We start from the raw sequence: 26,853 nt of genomic DNA, 5'->3' as shown, positions 1-26,853 counted from the left end.
TTATATTTTGTCAGCAGACAGACACACCTCCAGTGACATCTCCCTGCCAGAAATAAGATGGATTCCATTTTTTCTGTGGATTCCATTTTGCCAGTCCCAGACAAATTTTATACACTGTCACTTTCAGACCGTAAGGATGAAACTTGAATATGACAATGAATAAATTATTTACTTCAGATACTCTGTGATATCCAATATTGTCTCCTCAGCTATTGCATTGATCACCTTTTTTTAACTGTCAGCAAAGACTTGAGTTGGCTAATACATACACATAAATGCACATAAATGGTTTCCCAAAGAACTACAGTAAATAATAAAAAATTTGAAAGTGTCAATAGTTCTCCTATGGCATGACATGAATCACAGAAAGCAACCGCTGACTGCATCAGAGTGTCTTGATATAGCATCAAAGCTGCGCATCATCTCAGAATGTTATTATTTCTAAAAAGATCATGTGATGCTGAAGTCTAAATGTCATTTTATAATAGAAAACTGTTATATTGAATTGTAATAATATTACTGTTACTGTTAATATTACAATATTACTGTTTTTACTGTATTTGTGATCAAATAAATGCAACCTTTGTGAGCACAATAAACTCAAACTTTTGAACGAACAGGAAAAATAAAGTGGCCAGTCAAAAAGAGAAATACAGCAATGGGTGCTTCCAGTGTCAACACCACAACTGATTATAATGGGAGTGATTTAATTTAACACATCATGATGCACCACTCACATCCAGTACAGACATGTCAGTCTGTAAAATGCTTTTTCAGTTCTAATTGTAACCTTTAATTTTAAGCGTACAGCTGCTCAGACCACTTAAGCCTGTGAGCCGATTCAAAATCTAACAGAAAATCGACAGCACTTGAACAGAAGTTACTTTAATTAAACAGAATGAAAAAGAAGAATTACAAATATAGTTTTATATCTGAGTGGGATGTTGTTGCTTTCATTATCTTGAGTATCACCTGTTCAGCACAAATGCTTGCGCGCTCATTAAAAGTTTCAGTTTGTGTGCTCAAATAAAAAGAGACTAGTGAAACATGATAGATACTAGCCATGCTGGTCTTAGCATATCAAAAAACCCTCTCACCTCACAGGGGTCATGTGAGAAAGCATCTTATCTTCCAGTCTGAGCTATAACATGTTCACTAGCTTGTATCACACAGCAAAGAAACTGTGAATAGAAAGGTAATGTTTTTCTCCACTCTTTTCTAAACTGCCTGCACTGATATTGACAGCAATTTGAGACATTCACACACAACGAGCGTACAATGAGAAGATGCAAAGCACAAAGGAAGGATCGAATGAGATCATAGGATGAGAAGGGAAGATCGTTCTGTAAGTAAAATACAAAGCAGGAAAGCAAGAAGGATAGCGAATATCACTGCATTTCCTCTGATGTTCTGTTGGAAGTGTTCTGCTTTTCTCCACTGTCATTCCCTGGTGAAGTGATGTCGAATGGAAGGTTTCATCAGCCAGATGGCAGCAAACTCCCTAAGCTCCAACTAGAAGATCCTGTAATACACATTCTGTTCTGTGTTTTGGGTGAATGAGAGGGCTGGTTGGATCTATGTGATCTTTGTACTTCGCAGCTAAATTTTTGACATTTCCAACTGAATAGACCAATTCTGTTTTTGTACTAATGATAATAATAATCTTAATGCCATAATACCATTATGAATTAAGTACTAAGATTTATAACCAGGGGAAAAAATAAAACTCAAATCACTTTATGGATTTTGTTCAGTAATGAAAAGTGCAAAAAGATATTAAAGGGATATTTACCCCAAAAAATACCTTTTACTTCTGTTGAACATAAAAGAAGATATTCTGTTTTTTTCATTTTTTTTTTGGTGAATTATCACCAGAACTGTTACAAACATTCTTAAAAATGTCATATTGGTTTTGAATGACATGAGGGTGAGTAAATTCTGACAGAGTATTAATTTAAAATATTAAAATAAAATGCATAAAGATATTAGAATGTTTAAAATAAATGTTTACAATTTTGCAATATGTACACTACCATTTTTTAAAGAAATCAATACTTTTGTTCAGCAACGGATGCTTTAAAATGATTAAAAGTGACAGTACAGATATTTTGCATTGTTTTAAAAAAAATCTGTTTAAAGTAAATGTTGTTTTGAACTTTCTATTGATCAAAGAGTTCCACAAAAAACAATGATGAATTTTTTAACAATGATGATAATAAGAAATGTTATTATGAAGGATCGTGTGACACTGAGAACTGGAGTAATGGCTGCTGAAAATTCAGCTTTGCCATGTTATGAATTAATTATAAATAAAGGCAGCCTTTATGAGCTTAAGAAGTTTCTTTCCAAAATATTACTTTTTTTTTTTTTTTTTTTTTTTTTTTACCAACCTCAGAAATGTTAAATGGTATGTGGAATGGATGTAAATAAAAAAAAAAACTTATTTATGCATGTCCAATTATAAACATCCTGTAAAAATAAATAAAACACTCATGAAGAAGTAATGGACACCAACCAATTTGTGTTTTACCTTTACAAACTGTCATACCAATGAGCACAAAGATAAGTAGCCATGTTTGCTATATGTTATCATTCACTGAGTCAAGATACTGAATAAGTGAGTTTTTAGAATAGCTGAGGCAGCCCTCTGTCTAGGTTGACTCCCAGTGCACCATAAGTCATGAATTATAGCTCCGAATCTATAAAACACAAAATAACCATTTCTTGGATTTAATTTAAGTATGATTTATGCAATGGTTGTGTCAGAATCTAATCTTATCTTTGAGCAATACAACTCAATGAGACTTAATGAGACCTGACTGAGCGATGTTCATTGCTACTTAAATGTTAATGCTTTACCTATTAAGACAGGCGGTTTCAGCTGCAGAACCTTTAAAACAAAACTAAATGCATTTCTTCACTCCTGATCTGAAAAGAAAGATGTAGATGAACCCACAAGAGACCATAAACTCTCTACCCATAGAGAGCCTGAGGCTACAAACGACCAGCTGAACCCCATTTACTTACACCAACAACATCAGAGTGAATGCCTGGATGAGTTTTGGATGCATATGTGCATGTGAGCTTTCACATATGAGTGGGTGGCTTTGAGATTGCCATGGCAATAGAATCAGTTTAGATTCACATCTAAAGTAGAGAAAGCCCCTGAGCAGTCTCAGAGTCATTCAGTTGTTCATCCCTGGAATACTCAATGCTCCTCGCAACCAGAATGTTTTAGCCCAACATTAATTACTTGTAGATTTGGAGATACAATAAAAGCTTAGGCAGCAGTGCATAGATTAGCATGAGATAAAATGTTACAGACTAGTAATTATTCATCAGTGGCGAAGAATACTGTGCATAATGCAATAAAATTTCCAATATTACAACCAGACTAAATGTGAGTAGAATTGCAATGGATTTCCAGAAATATCTAAACCTGATTCTTAAGTTTTACTAATGTGGTCATCCACAAATGCCACAAGCATGATAAATTGTGGGTTTCCTCATGAAGATGACATGCTGTCAAGAAATTAAACTGTTTTTTCTCTCTCTTGCTTACACAAAGACACACAAAGGTCACCCCTGGTCTTTATCCCATCACTCCCTCCTGTCCTCTCCTCTACGCAACGAAGTATTAATGGAAAATGCAATGGATATCTCCAAAACGGACTGCAGACTCCAGATGACCAGTTGGGCTCCTGCTCCAAAACAAGCAATGTGATAGTTCTTAGTGCCAGCAGAAAGACTCACAAAGAGCATAAATACAGGAAAAATGTATGTATTCTTGGTCGTGACTTCCGCACAATGGCCTGATAAAATTCTGCCAACAGGATTATATCTAACCGTCAGATCCTGCCTAGAGAATTCGGCGGGGATGAGAACTTACCCCACACACCGCAAGACCTTCATTCATCTTCGGAACACAAATTAATATATTTTTAATGAAATCTGAGCGTTTTATTATCTCCCATAGAAAACAACGAAATTACTACAGTCAAAGTCCAGAGAAGTAGTAAAGACATCGTTAAAATTGTCCATGTGACTACAGTGGTTCAACCTTAATGTTATGAAGCGACGAGAATACTTTTTGTGCGCAAAAACAGAACAAAAATAATGACTTTTTTCAATAATTTCTTCTCTACCCTGTCAGTCTCCTACGCAGTTGACGCAGTGCAGCACTTCAGTGTTTACATCCAAACGCTGGCTCAGTATTGGCCGACGCTGTTCATGTGAGCACCATGTGCATCATGTGATGCTGGAGTAGGTGACGAAAAACACGGAAGCTCTGGAATGTGTCTTCAATATAAACTGGGTAGATAGGAAATTGTTGAATAAAGTCATTATTTTTGTTTTGTTTTTGTGCAAAAATAGTATTCTCGTCGCTTCATAACATTAAAGGTTAAACCACTGAAGTCACGTTGTCTAGTTTAACGATGTCTTTACTACTTTTCTGGACCTTGAATGTGGTCATTTCATTGCTTTCTATAGGAGATAAAAAAGCTCTCTCGGATTTCATCAAAAAGCTTCATTTATTTTTTTTATTTTACGTTCCGAAAAGGTCTTACCCTTTGGGCCCTATTTTAACGATCTAAATGCAAATTGTAAAGCGCACAGCGCAGGTGCACTCAGGGCGTGTCCAAATCCACTTTTGCTATTTTAACGACGGAAAAACGGTCCGTGCGCCGGGGCGCATTTTTGAAATGGGTTGTCCCTATTCTCTTAATGAGTAATGGGCGTAACGTTCAATAAACCAATCAGAGTGTCATCTCCCATTCCCTTTAAGAGCGAGATGCGCTCACGCCATGGCGGATTGCTATTTACATGGCGTATACGCGATGAGTCAGTTAATATATATGTGTGTGTATTGGCACGATTGTTCAATTAATTAGCCAATTTTGTTCATGATTACAAGTAGTAATAGGCTGAATTGAAAATAGGTAGCCTAATTCTAATACATGCAATGACTATTCATCATTACATTTTTATATTTATGTAGCCTACACAATAATATTCTTTTACACTGTAATCCTTTTGTTTTTAATATTTGGCATGTTTGTGTGATGCGCATCCCTGTGTGTAATAAGCAAAGTCAACGCGCACTGTGGACGCGCCCACAGGCGCAGTTTGTACCAACGCGCTCTAACAAAAAAATTTTGCGCCATTGACTTTAGACTTTAGACCAGGTTTGAGTCGCACTAACTGGCGTAAATGCATTTACTAATTTAAGGATGTGGCGCTGAACGGGAAAACACGAACAGCGCCGGACGCAAACTAGCAAACACACTTGCGCTGTGCCTTGCGTCGCATTGCGCTGGGTGTATTATAGGGCCCTATAAGTTTAACGTCGTTATTTGTTCATTAATGATGTCATCAGCGACTAGTCTACGTTGTCGACTCAACTTTAATCATATAAATGTCAACTTATTGTAAAAAAAAAAAAGTTGTTCCACCTCCAGGTGAGACTTGTGGCCGAGTGGAGGAGAGGGTTGACACAATAGCTCAATGAACATGCGGAATGATAGGCTGACGTGGAATTTTAAAGCTGAAGCTGCGGCATGATAGGTTAAAATTTTTTATCATGATCATAAACTACTACCATAAACTACTACCACTCTCTAAAAGAAAATGGATAACAAAGGCTAATCAAATATCTCCACATACCATATAGTCTTATTTGCTCATAATCCTGCAGCTTGTGAATAACAGCATGCACTATTGTGCTGAAGGACTTTTCAATACTCTTGTCCTGTTCAAATCAAGCCTTAGATAAATACAGTAACTACATATACATATCAGTGTATTGGGGTATGGGTACAGTATTGATTCTGTCAATTAAAATCTGTGATATCTAGTTGCATTATTCAATGTCTGCCATTATAGCAACTTTGGTTGCTATAGAGAGCTGATTTTCATGAAATCAGCTCTCATCACACCAAGAAAGCCTGCTGGTAAAAGAAAGAAAAAAAACCCCTCTCATGTTGTTAGATTTCCTTGCCCTTTTCTCTAATACAAACAATAATTACAAGTGAAAAATATCAGAAATGGTCACGCCGGCCTGGCTGAGCGGTCACAGCTGGACAGCGAAAGTGTTTTGCCACCCTGCTTTACAAATCAGAGATTAAACTAAGCTCCTGAAAGGCCAGACACAATGTTCACCCAATACCCCCAACCTGCTTTCACTGAGAATACCACCAAATCTCACACACAGACTTTGTGACTCCAAAAAACCTCCAAGAAACTCTGTGAGAAATAGAGGATGACAGAGAAAGAGAGCGAGATAGTGAAAGACTGTGTTTCACAAAATGGAGGTGTAAAAACTGACGAAAAAGCTTTTTCACACCAGATGCAAACGCATTCTAGTGAAATATTTCTATGGGGTTTTCAACCTTTTTAGGTCCATGACCCATTTTTTCAGGTGCCAAGATCCGTACGAACCCCCACCCCACCCCTGTCACAGCATTAAGCTATACACTTTAAGATTTCACAGACAGCAAATTGTGTTGTTAAAAATAAGAAGACATTTTGCCAATTGTATAATTATTGACTCTGTAACTGAAACAAATCATTTGGGCATCCCTTCATTGGCACTCATCCTGTCTAATGGGAGGATTGAGGGTTGTGTGTCGCGCTGCAGCTTGTCAATGTCTGACACGATAATTAAAAGCGTATTCATCTCATCTCTGCTGTTCTATCCAACTTGGAACAATATTTGGTCCTGCAATGTAATGCAAACAAGATAGCTAAATCCTGCTTCACACAAATAAGTGCTAGCAAACAGTACACACATCTTAAGGGTGTCAGTGACACTTATGCATATTCATCTTTTTTGCACCTCGTGAGGTGGTGTGTTTTGACCTTTGCATCCAGGCCTACACGACCACACACACAAATCTTAGCAAAATAACATTTAAAGTCATCATGAAATCAAAATTGACAATTCCTATTTTTTATAGAACGTTGCAGTGCTTATAATAAATGACTTATCTGTGCACATCGTTATTTTTAAAAAAATTCATATGCCCTTGTAATCTTCAATCAAAAACGTTAACCTACCCTTCACCTTCCTCTCGAAATCATGTCTGTTCTCTTCATGAAGTTTGTCTCGGCAGAACGAGGGACAAAATATCCTCCACAACGTACTGCCTCCGTTTAGTCAGCAATGCCTACGATCCAATCAATTCCAGAAGGACAAAATCAAATCATGCCCTACATTTTTCTCATTCCAGAAGCCATTTTACTCAGGTATACGTCACAATAGGGGGAAAAAATATGTAACTTCTGTTTTATTCTGACTTTAAATAAATGGTTTAAATTCAATTAAGTCTTTTTGAATAGTATATATTATAATTCTAGCCTACTGCAAAAAAATATGCTAAAAACATTTTGAAATATACAACAAATACAATTCATAAAACTCTCCTGAGACCCCATCAGTGTCTCTGGTGAGCCTATTTGGGATTGTGACCCCAAGGTTGAAAGCCTCTGCCTCAGAGATTATTGAATGCCATTACTGGTAAACATTTTCTGCATCCAATTCCAAACAGATACACTGAAGCATAAAGCACCTGCGGTGCTAATTTCATTTCTTGAAGACTGTCAGGATTTTATCTACAAGTTGTGTGAACAACAGATCCTATTAACGTTCAAGTTAGAGACCTAATAAAAAGTTCACTCAAACTGATGATTCAGCTTTACAGGTGGACTTCTGCAATCAAAATTAGGGTCTAATGTCAAACAGCACTTTATCTGCCTTTCTCTTTCCATGCCTTTGCACGCAAATGTAAACACACACACAAAAGGATTGACTAACATACATATTTGTGGGCAGAATGGATATGGGTGACTCAGCTAAAGCTAAACTAGCTGCCTAAGGCTAACATCGGTCTCAAGGATCTTTTCACAAGCATTTGAGACAGTTTCATGACACACCAGTGGATGACACAGACAGGAAAAAAGCAAAGTCTAAATTGGACAGCTGTATGGGATGAGAACAGGCAGGGCCATGGGATCTCGACAGTCATGAATAATGACTACAGTGAGTGCAAAATGGTCTCTCTGTGGCTCATAGGTCATGTTCAACCAGATCTATACTAAAGATATGGGTGAGTAAAAATGATTTGTGGTCTTCAAATAGGATCACAGGAATCTACGGAAAGCAACAGGCCAGGCTTAAAATGGAGGGTATCTAGTTCTACGCTATGATACTCTCAAAAGCCTTGACCACAAGTTTGTCCACAGAAAACTTCCGAATTATATTCAACAAACACAGGCTGTCTACGTAAGTTGTACTCCAGTGTGAGCAAACAAAGTTAGAAGCAAGTACAGCTTGTTCACACTTTATATAATCACTGTAGTGTATGTCTCTGACAAAAGTGTTTGAGCGAGGAAACAGACCCTCTTAGCATCTTCAAATGTGATAGAATGAGCCATTAAGATATCAATTTTCATCACTACCATTAAAGCCACACGAGCATAACGTCTTCTGCTGAAGCACTACCGTGACCTTTATTCTCACTTTGTGGTCAGTATTACCATCAGTTTAAGCGGTAACAAAGAAATACTTGCCGTAACAGCTGCCATTACAAGTGAAATGGCAAAGTTTGTCCAGTATTCTGAGGCGGAAATGATCATTGGATACGCTGAGACAACTGGTGGACAGACCCAGCAGGATAGAACCAATTACTGTCCTTTTCTCCTCCCTTCACTTCTGTCTTTACTTTCCTTTGCTATTCATGTAACATCAGAGTTACAAAAGTCTTTTATGAACCGCCAGACAGACTGTACCTGTCAACACTATCTTCAGCTCCCCATTGTTTGTCATCGTAAGGATGATGCTGTGTTCCTCCCAGGGCATTATGGGTAATAACTCTGAAGTGCTCGTGGCTTGCGAATAAAGGTGAGCAGAGGATGCCTATGAGGCTGATTGACAGTCTAGGGACGCTGGGGAGATTGAGAGGCTTAGGAAGAATTATTAAAGGAGAGCCTCATAATGTTTAGACACTAAGGAGGCTAGCGGACTGACAGAGCCCAGCACTGTGAAATGAGAAGAGGATGTCTGCCAGTAGAGACAGATCTGAAAAGACGCAGACGTGTGTGAAACCACGAACAGATGAGATGAGACAAGATGAGAGTGTTAGTTAGTTAAAGTGAACTTGATATTTTAAACTTTTTGGGATAGTGAGCAAAGAAGGGGGGAGAATCAATTCAACGTTTTATCGTGCAATTCTGGATTGAGCCACAAAATTTAATATACAGAATTGATAATAATAATTGAATGAAATTAAATGGAATATACATAAAAAAAGTTTTAAGCCTTCAGATATGTTAAACAGTCAAAGGTAAAAAGGCAGAATGAGCTTTAACATCTTAAAAGCAATGTTCTGTGCCATTAATTCTATATTTTAAAGGGAATAAATTATTTACACAAATCACAATCGTGGGACATAATAAGACGCTCGAAACGAAAGTAGATCGTTCTTATGCGAGGCCACAGAAGACATGCATTGACTGACAATGATAATTATGATGCTCTGGTATGATATTTCACTTACACCGAACCCTATTCTAGACTCTATTCTATTTCAGAGGAGACGGTAGGCCTTTAGCATGGAAAAAAATTGGCAAGAACCTGCATTACTTGGTGAAGTTCAAGGGGAAACATATAAGTCCATTTGACACTACAAAAATTGAATCGAATCCCAAGGTATCTGAAGATTTCCACTTCTAATAGCAAGTGGGTGACATTTCCTGATTATTACAGAGAAATTATATCAGCTCGATTTACATAATCTGCTGCATAGAGAACCACGTATGAACATGATGCCACTGTCTTTGATAACTAATCATGCCTGTGACTTGCCCTTTAAATGAAAAGTTACAAAAGGCAAATAACACTGTCATCTAGACAGAGAGGCTGAAATGATGACAAGAAGCTCTTGTAGCCGAAATCATTCAAATATAAGGAGCCCAAAGGCTGTGAGAACCCACTCTAATCAGCAACTCTGACAATTACTTACCCCCTCTCACCTGCTGCCTCTGGCAGAGCCATCCTCACAAAGAGACTGTTAATAACCACTGACTCACTTTTCAGTAAACAGACATTGTGATCAGCAGGGAATCTGGGCAACCAAAATGAGGGATCTGCTCTCATAAGGCTTTGAAATTAGAAGGAGGCTCTCAAAGTAACAATAACAAACAGATAACTCCACAAATAAACAGCAGGTCCCTTCAGAGACGCGTGAAATTGAGAGCTAATAGGTTGCTGTCAATCAAGCAGAATAGAAATGTACACGGCACAAAGTGGTGATGTGTATTAAACCCTGAGTGCATAAATCATGTCGTACATGATTGCTGTAAATCAGATGCATTGAGCATTCCTGACATTTGCCTGAATTGATGCCAGATGGATGCTAAATTGAGTTATCGTAGGAAAATGCAAAAAGATGACCGTCTTCAGGTAGTTAGCTAATAGAAGCTCAACAGTTTGAGAATTAGCTTCGCTACATGCGTTTTATTCTATAACATAGCCCTTGTAACCATGCCTACATGGCAGGTTTCCAAGGAGACCGTAACGTAGAGAACACTGTGACAATATACAGTAGAAGTTAGCATACAATCCACCTATTTTTTACTATGAGGCATGCTGTCAAGATCTATATCTCACTGTAAATAACCCATCCGGAAGCATTACGGATAAATATTTTACAAGTGTGAACAAGCAGAATTGCACTGGGTCTCAACAGATGAATTGCTGCAATCAATATAAAATTTCCCTTTACGCTTGTGTTGTACTTTCCCAAGCGGTAAGGTAAATTGGCTCTAGAGACTGCAATCCATTCGTGTGTTGCCCCAACAATTGCCTCCTTGCCAAGCTTGTGTAATGGTGAAAGGAAAAACAGACACCCGATCAAATCATACGCACTGTTTGTTCTGAAAAAGTGAGGCGTCATAGAGAAATATTTGTGTAAGACTTTAATAACATTTTGAAACCCTCCGTACTTCAAAGTGCAAAAGTCTTGAAGGGAAAGATAATGTGAAAGTTATTTTCTTTTCCAAGCCTGAGTAGCAGCATAATACAGTATCTGTACAGCTCTGAGCACAAACATAACGCTTGACTAAAACTAGTTGCCATTTCAGTCAGAGTAAAATTCACTAAAATCCTCCATTTTATCATATTTAAAGGATATTTTTTGTCAAAAGGCAGAAACTAGCACATTTTATGTTCGGAAACAAAGATGATTAAGAAGGGTGAAAGGATAAAAACAGTTATTGTGTCTGTGTTCATGTTTTTTTTGGAATCTCTTTAAATGCACAATGGCAACTGATGGCTCTACGGGGACATTCATATAAAATCTCTGATGTTTAAAGAGAAAACCGTTCATCTTATCCTGTTGCCTGTGAAAAGTATGTCTTTATAGTGTGCGCATCTTTCCATCAAAAGGATCAAGAACTGATAGATGATGAAGAATGATCAAGAGAGTTCTCTATCTTAGTTTAACTTTAACTACAGCAAAAATGAATCCATTCCATATACAAGAGATTTTGATCTTCTAGACTCAACACAATGAAAAAATCATATTCAGAGACTACATGCGCATTTCAAATAGCGTGTCTGGCATTGTCTTATTTTGAATCTTTCATAATTCACTTAGAGTGCAGCCTTGCTTTTCAAATGTTTGGATCTGGCTGCCTGATCTTGATGCAATTCAGAAAATGATTGTAATAATTCAGCATATATGTTCTTGTTGACCCTAGGTCAGGTGCTTTGATGAATATATATGACACTGTGAGACGGGTTGGTTGGATCCAAGCAAAAGGCAGAAAAATGTAGATGGAAGAAGAGTGCATCTAACTTATCCTTCCCCGCAAAGATACCAGGAAAGGAGAGGACATAACTATTCATGAACTCCAAATCTACCCAAAGAAATTACATAACTACAGCTCCTCTACTAAAAGTAGCCCCATCTACTACCATCTACCGCCAAGACACTTTAGACAACATACAGCTGAAATGACAAACTAAAATAATAAATGTGCTATATCAAAAATATACTGCTTTCAAACCCTCTGGCTATCTCTTGCCTCTTAGGCCTTTATTTTAAGTGCATTACTGTAAATACATTTCCTGTTCTATTTTACAAACTGAGGGATGAACTGAAATTCTCCAACACAGATTTTGTTGCGCTTTAAACCAGAATATTTTAAATCTTGATTACCTTTTATGACCTTAAAGGGTTAGTTCACCCAAAAATGAAAATAATGCCATTTATTACTCACTCTCATGCTGTTCCACACCCGTAAGACCTTCGTTAGTCTTTAGGCCTCCATAGCCAGCAATGACATTGACAGCAATTTCCTCTCTCAAGATCCATTAATGTACTAAAAACATATTCAAATCAGTTCATGTGAGTACAGTGGTTCAATATTAATATTATAATGCGAGGAGAATATTTTTGGTGCGCCAAAAAAAACAAAATAATGACTTATTTAGTGATGGCCGATTTCAAAACACTGCTTCAGGAAGCTTCGGAGTGTTATGATTCTTCTGTGTCGAATCATGATTCGGATCATGTGTCAAACCGCCAAACTGCTGAAATCACGTGACTTTGCCGCTCGGAACTGCTGATTCGACACGCTGATTCATAATGCTCTGAAGCTTCATGAAGCAGTGTTTTGAAATTGGCCATCACTATACAAGTCATTATTTTGTTTTTTTGGCGCACCAAAAATATTCTCGTCGCTTTATAATATTAATGTTGAACCTCTGTACTCAAATGAACTGATTTAAATATGTTTTTAGTACCTTTATGGATCTTGAGAGAGGAAATGTCATTGCTCCCTATGCAGGCCTCACGGAGCCATCGGATTTCAGCAAAAATATCTTAATTTGCGTTCCGAAGATTAACGAAGGTCTTACGGGTGTGGAACGGCATGAGGGTGAGTAATAAATGACAGAATTTTTTTTTTGGGTGAACTAACCCTTTAACCCTTATCAAGTTTAATATGTATAATTTTTACCCTTCAAAATGCAATTGAGTAAAAGTGAAAGTATTCAATTTTAGTAGTACTTGAGCAAAGTATTTTACATCCCAAAAATAATACTGAGAGGGATAGTTCACCCCCCCCCCCCCAAAAAAAAAAAAAAAATAATGATGATAATTTACTCCAAACCTGAATAACTTTATTTCTACTGTGCAACACAAAACCATACAATGGAGGTACATAAGGTCCAATGTTATTTTGGACCCCACAGACTTTTTTATGTTATGGACAAAAAGAGTTGGAACATTTTTCTTTTGTATTCCACAGAAGAAAGTAATTCATGTAGGCCTGAGGGTGAGTAAATGATGACAGAATTCATTTTGTACAGTAACTGTTGCAATTTTACCATTGAAGATTATCAGACAGAGGTTGGAGGGATACAGACACAGCGGAAAGGAAATAAGGTCGAGAGATGTGTGATGAAAGCCATGCCCATCTAACTCAAGGACACAGTGACCCTGGATGTCCCTGTCCTCTGTGAATGTTGCTTTTAAGAGTGGTGGAGAGACACTAGCTGTGTGTGCCTGTCCTGTCAGTGAACCCATTACCGGCATCTCAAACTTTAAACACTGAAAGCCTGTCTACTTTTTTCTGTGCTGATAAAGATGTTGTGAATCTAAACAGGCAAGAGCGCCATCTGAACAGAAGGGATACCAGTGAGATTACAGAAATTTAAGAGGAGTAAAAGCACAGTAAGTCATCCTGCAATATGTTTGTAACCTGTATGTAGAGGGTCACATGTATAAAACGATGTGTTGTGACTAGTTGCCCAACATAAAATATGTGTGCGGCTTTTATCCCACAATAGCCATTTGTCATGGCGCTAAATTATCCTGCAACAGAGCTATTATTGTCTGAATTGAGTGGTAAGCTCATTATTCACAATTTGCTGTTGTGACATGTCTGAAATTGGTTACTCTGCTGTGCTTAATTCTATTTTTTGTATGTCCAATAGGTGGCTCCTTGTCTCTGTGCCAAAAGTGATAAGAAGTGGCTAAGACTTGGCAGCCTTCTAGTGCAAATCTGTGCCAAACTCCGTCAGGGTGCCATTCAGAAGATTACATTGTTGTTCATTAACCTTCAAGTGAAGTAGAAGAAACAGAAACAGACCAGAGCAAAATGCTATGCTTATGAACAATGCCACACACATTATTATATATCATCACGCCATGGGCACATTTGCACCGTTACCTGATTTTTATCATCCCTTTAGTGAAGCTAGCTAAACGAAATGCAGACAGCCCATGCAATGTGCTATATATCAATGGGTGAAATCCATTTTTAGAGAAATCTCACCTTTCTGTTTTCACACTGTGTTTAAATGGAGAACAGTGTTGGATTTACCTATCTATTATAAATTCAATTTCTGCATATTATAAGACTGATTTGAATTTTTAAAAATAAAGTTGTGAAAAATCAATCAATCAATCAATCAATCAATCAATCAATCAATCAATCAATCACCCGTTCTGATGCACACAACGAGCTGATTCTTTTCAATTAACCTGTTAAATCGGTTCGCAAATCGCACTGAATGATTCATTTGTGAACCAGCGTGGTGCAAAAAAGTTACTAATGCTGAGTTTTAGGGTTTACTATTGTAAATGAAAATCATATTTAGGTCACAACTGTCACAACAATCCCTGAATGAAATCTGCTGTAAAAGGGTGAGATGTTTAAGCCCATTGTATGAAATGCTTGAATGTGGACATGTCCATGTTTGTGTATTAACATCTAAATGTGGTAGGTTTTAGGTAAAAGCTGAACATAACATCAAAATAAGGCAAATTAATGCAGAAGCATCTTCCCCGCTGCCGTAGTGTGTGTGTGTGTGTATAAATAAAAAATGTGCTATACTAATATTTTTATGGATATAAAAAATGAATGTTATCCTGTTAAATGTGGGTATATGAGTGTGGATGTATTTGTGTGTTTCTGTTTAGTACAAGTGTGTGTGCTTTGCATTCTGATCTGGTGGGATCGCATTCGGTTTTCACCAATTATCACGTGCACACTGCGCATTCTTGAGCAGCTCATTTTATTATCCTTCATAAAAAATGGCACTGATAGATCTGTATAAGAAGGTCAACAAACAGAACCCCTCATAATCATGCTCCATTTGTGACTCATCAAGTGGGCTTACTCACTGCACACAACATGCAATCACTACCTGTGCATACGCACACACACACACACACACACACACACACACACACACGCACACACACGCACACACACACACACACACACACACACACACACACACACACACACACACACACACACACACACACACACACACACACACAAACATGTATGCATGCAGGCACACATTGTCATATTCAAGAAAATGGTATACATCATTCAGAAAAGAAACATTGAAGTTTGGTAGAAGCGTGTGAATATACAGCCATTAGCTGAGTGGGTGGGAAAATCTAGAAATCTGTTCCTGTCAGGAAAATATGAAAATGTTATGACACTTTGGTAATGACAAGGTTTCTATGACAACAGTGTCTGTAAGACTGCAAACTGCAAAGCCTTGTTGTTATTGGCAAATGAATGCATAAATGCATTATGGTCCACAGAGGTTAAGCATTCATTTGGGTTAGAAGCTGAAAGTTATACAGCCATTTCTCTCTATTCACATCAGTGGCCCTGTATGTTCATTTCAAAACAATTTAAAAGGGTTGTATAATACATATGCATGTGGTATTACCTATTAACTGTAGACATTGCAGAGTAAAAAATTTATGTGTTTATATGCATCCGATTCATTAAAGCAAAATACAAGAACACTCACTTGGGTCAGACAGGATGGAATCAGTCTTGGGCAGGAACTGGTCACAGCGAATGCCCTGGAAACCCTCTTTACACCTGATTTGAAAAAAAAAAAGAAAGCCACAGTTAGTAAAAAGGTATTTAACAGACGCTTTTATCTAAAGCTATGTATTTTTAGGGACAGTCTCCATGGGGTTAAGAGCCGTGCTTGGCTTGTTCCTTGTGGGGATAAAGCAGCAACCTTTTGGCTAAAGCATTGAAACAGTGAGTATTCTCGGTTCTGGATTGGCCCCATTCACTTCCATTGTAAGCAATGTTGCTATTGTCAACTAAAACTAATAAAAATTGTATTCATTAATTGAATTAAAACTGAAATAAAATAAAACCGTGTTAGATAAAAAAAACATAAAAATTAGAAATTTTGTCGCAAATAACTGAAAAAATATAAGTTGAAGTACTAAAATTACTAAACTGAAATAATAATAAAAAGCTAAATAAAAATATTTAAAAAAAAGACAAAAGCATTTAACAAAATTTCTTAAACTTAAATTAAAATGAAAACTGAAAATATAAAAATAAAAGCTCATTAAAAATATGAATACATATTCTGATTAATTGAATAATATTAAAATAAAACTGGTTGCAAGAACCTTTTTTGTAATCCAGATTTGTGGAAATTAATATTCCAGTGAACCTGGAATATTCTTTTAAACCACTAAGTCAACCCACCACTCTAATTAAAACACGTTTCAGGGGCCAGGATGGTCCCTGTGCACCTCATACCGATAAAACTCCTAGACACAGATAAGCCAATCAAAGTGAAAAATGTTCGAGGGTTTTCGGGAAATCAGATAGGAAATCCAGACGTGCCATGTCACGCATCTGTTGCAGATGGCTGTAGATTGATTTGGAAATACATGTACACAGCGAGTTTGCTGATTTTCTACTTCAGCAAAGCCCTGACTGTTCAAATAAGTCCTCCCAGTGTTCACTAAATATGGAAATGAAATGCTTGTCTTTTGTATATGAAATATGCATGCCATGTCCCTCCCAGCCAAGCTGTTTGCTCTCTCTCCAGCTCTCTTGCTCATGTAACTGCCCATGTGTTTCTGCCTGTCTCGCTCTTGCTCGCTCTCTCTCCATTCTGTCATCACTTTATCCTCATTTTTCCCTCACTTCTTGACTTTTCAAAGACACTGGAGGCTAATCCCGCTTTCAGCTGGTTGAGTCAGGAGAGCAATGTGACAAAGAAAAATGTCCCTGGCTCTAAATGGCAGAGTACAAACAGAGCATATGCATACGCCATGCGCACGAGCCTCAACAGATAACATAAGCCTTTGTTGGCTATACAGCACATTTCATCCTTTTACAGAGGATCAAGTACTCAATTTAATGCTGCATATTGCTTATACTATATGTTCAAAACATGAAAAAATACATTTTAAAAGACCAAATCTGTACTCTTTTGATTTTATATACAACATAAATAAATATAACTCATTTGTCTGGCTCAGCAGCCTTCTTTTTGCATTCTGTGTGGCCCCTAAGAAAGAAGCAGCACAAATATATATTAATTAGATTGTCTGCTTTATTCCAAAACAGCGACTTAGATTGTAATATTCATAGCGGGAATAAAGGCGTCGTCAGGATAGCATTCTTGCAAAGCACCTGTTTAAGAGAGAAGAGCAATGAATATGGGCGCTCTTTGGTTTTAAACTGCAATAAATAATGTGCTCAGCCACAGAATCAGACACTGCTGCTTTTTACGTAATATGAATTATGATACAGCTTGGTTTGTTGGTCCGTTGGTTCAGACTGCTTTTTTTTTAGTTCGTTTTCAATCGGGCCGAGACAAACTCGTTTAAGTAATCTCGGGCTGATTACTTTGGTGTGAATTTGAGCATTATTGCTGTGTTCATAAATGGCGAAACAATCCAAACTAAGGGAAAAACACGCCAGGTACCGGGAAAAAAAATTGCTCCAACCGAGGCAGGTGTGAAAAGGGCCCTTGAAAGAATATTGCCAATCACTTCATCTGTTTTTCTCTGCCAATGATAGTTCCAAATGAAGCCATAGTTGACACATTGCAACACAAACAGTAGTGGTGTTTTATCCTTAAATGATTCAGTGCATTGAATGAATCAGCAAAATGAATAACTGTATTTATGACTCATAAAGACAGCCATTTGGATTGTTCCAGAATGAATCAGTGTTTTGAATGAATCTGTTGAATAAATGATTCAATTATTCATAAAGACAGGCACTTGTCGCCACCTACTGGTGTAATGATTTAACCTGCAGGATTAATCTCCACCACGGAAAAACCTGACAGTCTGTCAGGAACTTGCAAACACAGAAGTCCAAGTCCTGGCTGATCGCCCAATCTAACTAACTTGAATAATTCACAAAATTTTCCAAGCCTTGAATTCTCTGAAGTGAATTGTTTCAGTGTAACTGTCTTTCTTTTTGTCGTGTACAAATTAAGCACTGTTCCAAATAATGTTTTGCTGTGTTCATGGAACAGACTTTCATTCTGTATTGTTCAGATTTTTTCCTTATTACCAGAAGAACCACAGAAAACTGATGAAATTGAATAATTTTGCATACATTTGAATAACTGTCTTTTCCCAGTCAAAACCCTAAATCTTAAGCGTACCAGCAACAAATATTCACTGGGCCTCATTCATAAAACACAAGCAGAACAAATTTCTATGTGAATCGTCTATAAAACCAATCTTATGTAAATTGTCAACGTGTCAATTAACATAAGCATGATTTCACAAATGATTTACAGAGAAATTTGTTCTGCTCATGTTTCCTATTAATAAAAACAGTCATAGAATTTTTACACCCTTGTCCAATCTGATGTCAGCAATTCTCATCCCTCACTCTATAGTGGAAATCTACATACGACTAATTGAATGTAACTGTCATATGTGTCGCTAGTAAAGATTTTACACTAATTGCACACAAGGAGCTGCGAGTCAGTAATCAAATCAGCAGTGCAAAGGAGTGACTGTGCGCTTTACATAGGTCATGCCTGAAGGAGCTGTGGTCAATTAATCGCTCCCCAATTAATGTGTCCACAGGCAAGCAGAGCTGATAAAGATCTGTGAGATAAGAAACTAGTGCAGTACAAATTTACAGAAGGAGGATCATTAAAAGAGAGATCAAGTGCTATGGCAGAATTGTGAGGAACAGTCATTATGGGCACAGTATGAGCTGTGGCAATTGGCAAACAGTGGCAATTAAAATGTGGGGAGTGGATGGAAAGAGGTGGAGGTGTGGAACTGTGCCCAAGAGACCACATTTGGGCTGCTTCTCCCCTTTTATCTCACCCAGCACAGACATTTTGTTCACAGGCTTTATTTGTGTATAAAGATGATACATGTTTAACGCGGTAGGAGGCTTCCTGTTGCTCAGCATACGGCCGAAGCGGAGGCCTTTCTTTCATGCAAAGCTTTTCTTCTATCTTGTGCACACTGTCTTCCATGGCAGAGTTTTTTGTTTGTATTAGCATGAAATACTGAAATACTTCTTGACCAAGCATGACAATGTCTTTGACTAGGCTATGGTCAAACCTTTTATTTCTATTGTTCTACCCTTTTTTCCATGAGCATTGTCATGTTACAGGACTCCCTGTGTGAAATATTTTTTTTCTGCAAAATATAGACCTATGTACATTTACATACTTTCATGCTCCTCCCAACCCTACAATTTTCCTTGGAAATTTTGCAATGGAATATTCATTAGTCTCTGAGACCTGCAAATGAAAATGTTAATATTTCTCAAGGACCCAGAATGTATTGAGTGTTGCCCGGCTTTTAATTAGCACCACAGTCATTAATTAGCAGGAACAAATGGGGGAGGGGGACGGGATGCTGTAAGGAGGTGTAGATCATTCTAACTAAGAGGCAGCTTTACAGGCACAGATAAATATAAATACCAAGCCTCCAGCTGTCAGATTCTTCCAGAATGTGAGAAGAACATGCACATTTAACTATGCACCGCTAATGATCAGGCTTCAGCATGTTTATCACAACTAGAGAACTATGTGAACCCATTTATGGAGTTTATAATTTCATAAAAGGAAATGCAACAGACAACAGTACAGAAGCCACATGCATAATTACCAATTAAAGCAACCTTATAGTTTATCATGAGAAATTCTAATTAAAAGGAATGAGATCTGGAGTATGTTTCCATGCTGCTCACATAGGCATTTTGAGATTTAGATCAAGCTGCTGTGTTTGATCATGTTATGTTTACAGCTGTTCTGTTTATATTTTGGAATTAATCTGCGTTAGTCCAAAGAGAGGCAAATCACCTTAGTGAACATGGACATTTATTTTAGATATTTTATTTGCTGCATATGCAATAACTCCACAAATCATTCACACTGAAGTTCTATGAACAACAGGAAGCATCAAAATGACCTGACCATAATGTAATATATATTTAAACAATAGTACATTGTTATGCCAGTAGGTGGCGACAAGTGATTATCTTTATAAGTGAGTCATTTGAATCAGTTACTCCAATGATTCGTTTAAACTCGCTAATTTATCCAGGAATGAAACAAACGACTGTCTTTATGAGTGTCGGTGCGTTCCAAACGGGATATATCGCCCTCCGAAGGGCACTTCGGAGTGAAAATAATTATGGCCGCCATATTGAAGGGTCTTTCCAAACCGAAGTGCTCAAAACTGGCCACTTCAAAGGGCCCTTCGGAATGAAGGATTTCGAAGGGTACAACTGATGGACACTTCGGCCCCCCATGATCCTTTGCACAGGGAAGTTGTTTGACGTCACAGAATGGGAACAGGAGGTTAGGAGTTCGATTTTACCTATAAATGTATAGTATTTTTCTATACTACTATAATATTTAAACGAGTTCGATTTGGTACATTATTATGGTCAAAGCGACATTGTACTTCAACAAAAATACATTACAGCTCCTTTTATCAGTCCATTTAAATGTTTAAAATACATAGATACAATATACATGGTGCGATAAACCTAAAATAAATAAATAAATAAATAAATAAATAAAGTAACGTTAAACAAAGGGCGCAGCTTGCACAATCTACTCCTCCTTGATTGTCTCGTTAAGATGACGCTGAAGTGCGTTCCAAAAGAAGAGTTTTTTTGACCCCTACACCCTTCATCCCTTCGAAGCTCTCACTCCGGAGGGTAAACCCTTTGAAGGGATTAGGGCATAGGGATGAGCCCTTCCGAATGGAACGCAGGGTGAGTCATTGAATTTCTCAAATGATTTGTTCAAAAATGTTGATTCAGTCAGGAACAAAACAAGTCAGTGAGTCAGTGAATCATGCCCTCAACCGATTCGTTCAAAACACCGATTCATTTGTGAACACGTCAACACTACAGTGTGCTGCTTGGAGATGTGTGGAATTGAATTCTGCTGTTGCTTTGTTGAAGTAATATTGAAAATGTAGCTTTTAGACACTTTATTTCCAAAGTATCTGGAAATAATGCTTCTAAAAGGTAAGTTTCTCAATATTATTGCTGTATAAAAGCAATATCACACCAGCAGTCATGCTGTTTTTCTTGAATATCAGCATGGTTGTGATTATCTGCGGGCACAATAGCAACTCATAAGCTATAGCAGCAAATTAGACTAAGCTTTTGAAAAAGATCTTTGTGTATATTATGTCTTAATTGACAATATTTGGAGAGTGGGAATTATAGAACAGAAGCCTAATTAAACGAGCAAGAAAGTGAGGCAGTGTTTGTTCAAAGTATGAAGTGGCTTATGCACCAAACTTTTAAAAGCACTGGGAGGGCATTGATTCACACTGAATATTTGACATTTGAGAGCGCCAATTTCCTGGCACTCAAACAAAGCAGAAACTATAGATTTTTTCCTCTTGTAACATTTGGCCATTTTGTACATGATCATACCTGTGGCCACTTTAAACACACACACACACACACACACACACACACACACACACACACACACACACACACACACACAAAAAGATGCAATCGATTTGCAGTGAAAAGAGATTTAAAGTGCCAAGCCATTTCTCAGACCCCAAAATTTCACACAAGCAAAGACCTATGGACATCACAAGAACTTGTTCTGTTTAAACTATCATTATCACAGATCCACACTGCATCATCCAATGAGGCTGACAGTGCAGTAGTGAAGTATCCATTATCGTTAGCACAGAGGCTAGCATTCACCTGCTGTGATCTGCTGAATTGAGTGAAGAGAACTGTGAGAGGGTACAGGTACTCTGAAGTGCTCTCAGAGAGCCATTTTCTCTGTAGTTTAGCACCCCTGGTCAACCTGGCAGTATGCTGGGAAATGCAGACGAGTGTGACTCTAAGAACATCTCGGCTTCTCTGTCAATGGCCTTTCTCTGTGTGGTTAATATGAATGAGAAAAGTGAGGTCAGTTTTTTTGTGCCTAGACTGTGCAGAGTTTTTAAAATTGGTAGCATGGAACCCTGAAAAAGTTTATATTAATTTATATATACTTTTTATTTTACATTTGACTTTGTGCTATCAGATTATAAGTATTAGAATATTGACTTACATACCTCAGTGTAAATGGGATTTTATTAAGGAATTGACTTATGTTAATACAATATTTGCTCTTCAATCTCTGCATAAAATGATTATCCCTCTCCACAATATTAAGCCCTTTTCCTTCTTTTTCGTCTTGACTGCATTGGTTCAGCAATAACCTTGTCTCTGAGCTGATCGAATAGCACTTATTATCACTGCCAAGAGAGGGTCTGATTTCATGTTGGCTGTCTGAAACCTAGTTTCAGACGCTGGCATATGCACTATCCTCCATTGATGAAAGTTAGAGGATAATAGGAAAAAAGTGGAAAGTAATTCAGACCCATTATGTGTGTTAAAAAAAAAAAAGATACATAACATGATTTGGGAAAATGGGCCCCCTACAACCCATGCTCACTAGAAATACATGTCTGTAGAGAAATTTCTATTATATTTAATTATAAAATGATTATTTTATATTATATATATATATATATATATATATATATATATATATATATATATATATATATATATATATATATATATATTAAGTTGCTTACAGTTTTCGAAATACTTTAAAAGTCAATTGTTTAGTGAGTGGCACTAAAAACGAGTTCAGTTTTAACTGAAACAGATGAACGTGAATCTGGCAACGTTTTATTACATTGGTTTTTGTACGTATTGTGGTAGCTTGTAAATTAAATGTCTGGTGAATGCGTTATCATGTTGGAAAATAGCATACCACCAACACTAAACCCTACCTTAAACTAACCGATAACGCTAACAAAAGTAAATGTGAGATAAAAACACATTTGCTAACTTTATCATGACTCATGTTTCAATGCTGAACCAGGTGAGCTACTAAACCAGTTTACTACATCAGAACTTCATACATATGTTGCTGGTAATATGGTGCAAATGTCAACATGTATTAGTTTACAAATCGTGCACTATGGTAAAAGTATTTGGAGGTTATAATAGCTTAGTGGAGTGCAAGGAACTGTATGAAAAACTGATAATCTGTCCCCGTAATAATTTGTTTAATGGATGTGTAAAAAAGAAAAACATGCACAGTCCCAAGACTTTCACTAGCAACTATCATTAAATAGCTTGTGATGCTGCCTTGCCTTAAATAAAGGCAGGAATATACAGGACTTCTGCCCTGATTCACTGTCCGTCGTTGACAACGCTAGTCAGAGCCAGTCTGGCCTCCTTAAATAATTTACATTCTGGTGTCAGCAAACCTGAAAATAAAAGATAGCACGACCTGTCTCGCGTTCTTACGTTCACCTTCGGGTGACCCACCTCGTTTCAAAACATGAGAGGAGATGGATGGAAAGCTAATTCCTCTCTTTCCTTCCTGAATAAGTGTAAGGACCTCTTAGCAGCTTGACTCAAGCTGTGCATGCACTCGTGTTTATGTTGCCATCAGCTTCAAGCCTGTGACAGGTGTTCTTTTAACTTTTAACATGCAATTTCAGTGGCTGCCGGCAGATGTGAGGAGAGGCGAATAAAATGAGATGACTATTGCACAACATATATCAAAGATCCAACAGTGGAATCCAACAGAGAACATACGGAAGAACTGAAAACACTCATCATGTCTTTTTAGCAGCTTTGCTCAAATCTATCCAGCCGCAGCAACTTACTCTCTATTACAGTGTAAACACAAATAGCTAAATGCCATGACATACTGACATGAGGTTGTGACATGTTTCCTTTTTCTCTTTATTTGGTAACCGTAGGGGATAAGCTCAAATCAAGTTCTCTACAAACATGAAGCATTAAAAAATAGCCACTGGTGAATACCACACACAGCCCTGCCACATGCTATACAATACTGTCACCACAGTTATGAGATTGAGCTGAAGAGGCAGGCAGCAGTCAGTTGCAACAAAACCCTTAAGATGATATTTTGAAGAATGTTGTTAATCGATTTCACTGAGTTTTGGAAAAACACTAGGGTGGCTAAATAATGTCAGAATTTTCATTTTTTGGGTGAACTATCCCTTTAAGAAAACCCATAATACAATTATAATGTTTTTCTTAACTTAAAGGGTTAGTTCACCCAAAAATGAAAATAATGTCATTTATTACTCACCCTCATGTCGTTTTACACCCGTAGATGAAATCCGATGGCTCAGTGAGTCCTCTATTGCCAGCAAGTTAATTTACACTTTCAGATGCCCAGAAAGGTACTAAAGACATATTTAAAACAGTTTATGTGAGTACAGTGGTTCTTCCTTAATATTATAAAGTGACGAGAATACTTTTTGTGTGCCAAAAAAACAAAATAAAGACTTACATAACAATGTACATAGTGATGGCCGATTTCAAAACACTGCTTCGGATCTTTTGTTTCGAATCAGTTGATTGGAGCGCTAAAGTCACGTGATTTCAGCATTTTCGACAGTTTGACATGCGATCCGAATCACTGCTTCAAAACATAAGATTCAAAGCAGTGTTTTGAAATCGGCCATCACTAGATATTGTTAAAAGTCATTATTTAGTTTTTTTTGGTGCACAAAAAGTATTCTCGTCTCTTTATAATATTAAGGTAGAACCACTGTACTCACATGAACTGTTTTAATTATATGTCTTTAGTACCGGGCACTGAAAGTGTAAATTAACTTGCTGGCAATAGAGGCCTCACTGAGCCATCGGCAAAAATATTCAGCAAAAATATCTTGGTTTGTGTTCCGAAGATGAATGAAGGTCTTACGGGTGTGGAACGACATGAGGGTGAGTAATAAATGGCATAATTTTCATTTTTGGGTGAACTAACCCTTTAAGGAATTTGTTTCAACGGAGCAACTTTAGTATGCTGAGCTTGCCCATTATTCAAGATGTGGTTCAGTCTTAAATACCTACATTCAGCTGTACCTAGGGGTCCATGGACCTATTTTCCTTGAGGGGGCACCAGCGGCAGTCATGACCCACTGCCCTAGGCAAGATAAAATTTGACAATGAGGGAAAAAAAGTTCCCAATTTAGACATGCTGGTCTAGTGGTAGGATGCAAGGAGATATTGGGGAAGGTCAAAGCGGCTCTGTCCATTGAATGAAAATGGCTTTCAGGTAAATGTTGCATTTTTCTATAATTATGTTTCTTGAGCACCAAATTAGAATGTATTTCTGAAAGATCATTTGACACAGAAGACTGGAGTAATGGCTGCTGAAATTTCAGGAATAAATTACATTTTAAAATATAGGAAAATATCCATTTTACTTGTTTATACAATATTATTATTTTTACTGGGTTTTTGAAAAAAATAAAATGCAGCCTTGGTGAGCATATGAGACTTATTTCAAATATAATAAAATATCTTAATCTGGTTCCAAAACCTGTAGTATATAAAGATAATAGATCTTTATCAGATTATTATATATGCACTCACTGGCCACTTTATTAGGTACACCTGTTCAACTGCTCTTTAACGCAAATATCTAATCAGCCAATCACATGGCAGCAACTCAATGCTCATTTTCGCCTACAATATAGTAGAGAGGTATGCGATTTCAGATGCATCTGACGTGAATAAGAAAGGTGATTTAAGTGACTTTGAACTTGGCATGGTTTTTGGTGCCATACAGGCTGGTCCAAAGTATTTCAGTAACTGAAATTGGAAAAACTTTGCCTAGTCTGATAAGTTTCGACTTCTGCTGCGACATTCAGATGGTAGGGTCAGAATTTGGCATAAAAAACATGAAAGCATGGATCCATCCTGACCATGTCCATCCCTTTATGACCACAGTGTACCCATCTTCTGATGGCTACTTTCAGCAGGATAAAGTGCCATGTCACAAAGCTCAAATCATCTCAAGCTGGTTTTTTGAACATGGCAATGAGTTCACTATACTCAAATGGCCTCCAAAGTCACCAGATCTCAATCCTATAAAGCACTTTTTGGATGTGGTGGAATGGGAGATACGCATCATGGATGTGCAACCAACAAATCTGCAGCAACCGTGCGATGCTATCATGTCAATATGGACCAAAATCTCTGAGGAATGTTTCCAACACCTTGTTGAATCTTTGCCACAAAGAATTAAGGCAGTGAACGCACCAAAGCCTCGGCTTACAGTACGTACCATAGCTTTGAAGGTGAAAAGCTATGGTACGTGGCTATGGTATGTTCACTCCAACATGTCATAGAGCCTGACCACAGCATGAGCTCTGCATACAAGCAAGCCACCACAAGTGTGATATGACTGTTGATCCTCCCCTTCAAAATGAAGCACCAATGAAAGCTTGATAAGCAAAGCATTTAAATTCCCTGCTTATCACCCAGCCTCCTCCAGAGCATTCAAAAACATTTATAACCAGACCTCTTATCTCTCCTTTTTAAATATTGCTATCCACTGGCATTAATTATCAGATTAGATTTTTCTATTATTTAAGTAGTGCCAAGCAAAATGCTACTTCTATCAAACATTTTGTCAAGTGCCTGTTATCAATCTGGATTTTGTTGCGTCTAATCTCAGGTGATGCT

At 37.5% G+C, this 26,853-nt stretch overlaps 1 protein-coding gene across 3 annotated transcripts in view; it reads right to left on the bottom strand.

The window, feature by feature from the left end:
- LOC125276803 (pro-neuregulin-3, membrane-bound isoform) overlaps window positions 1–26,853 on the bottom strand; it is a 363,293-nt gene that overhangs the window by 33,848 nt on the left and 302,592 nt on the right. For all 3 annotated transcript variants that reach the window (XM_048204653.1, XM_048204650.1, XM_048204651.1), the window contains exon 3: window positions 15,845–15,918. In XM_048204653.1, coding sequence (XP_048060610.1) covers window positions 15,845–15,918 — 74 coding nt within the window. The remainder of the gene's footprint in view (window positions 1–15,844; window positions 15,919–26,853) is intronic.

Source organism: Megalobrama amblycephala, linkage group LG10 (genome assembly GCF_018812025.1).
Source record: "Megalobrama amblycephala isolate DHTTF-2021 linkage group LG10, ASM1881202v1, whole genome shotgun sequence".
Classification (NCBI taxonomy): Eukaryota; Metazoa; Chordata; class Actinopteri; order Cypriniformes; family Xenocyprididae; genus Megalobrama; species Megalobrama amblycephala.
The sequence above is the reverse complement of the archived record's forward strand: the minus strand, read 5'-3'. Positions and strand labels throughout refer to the sequence as shown.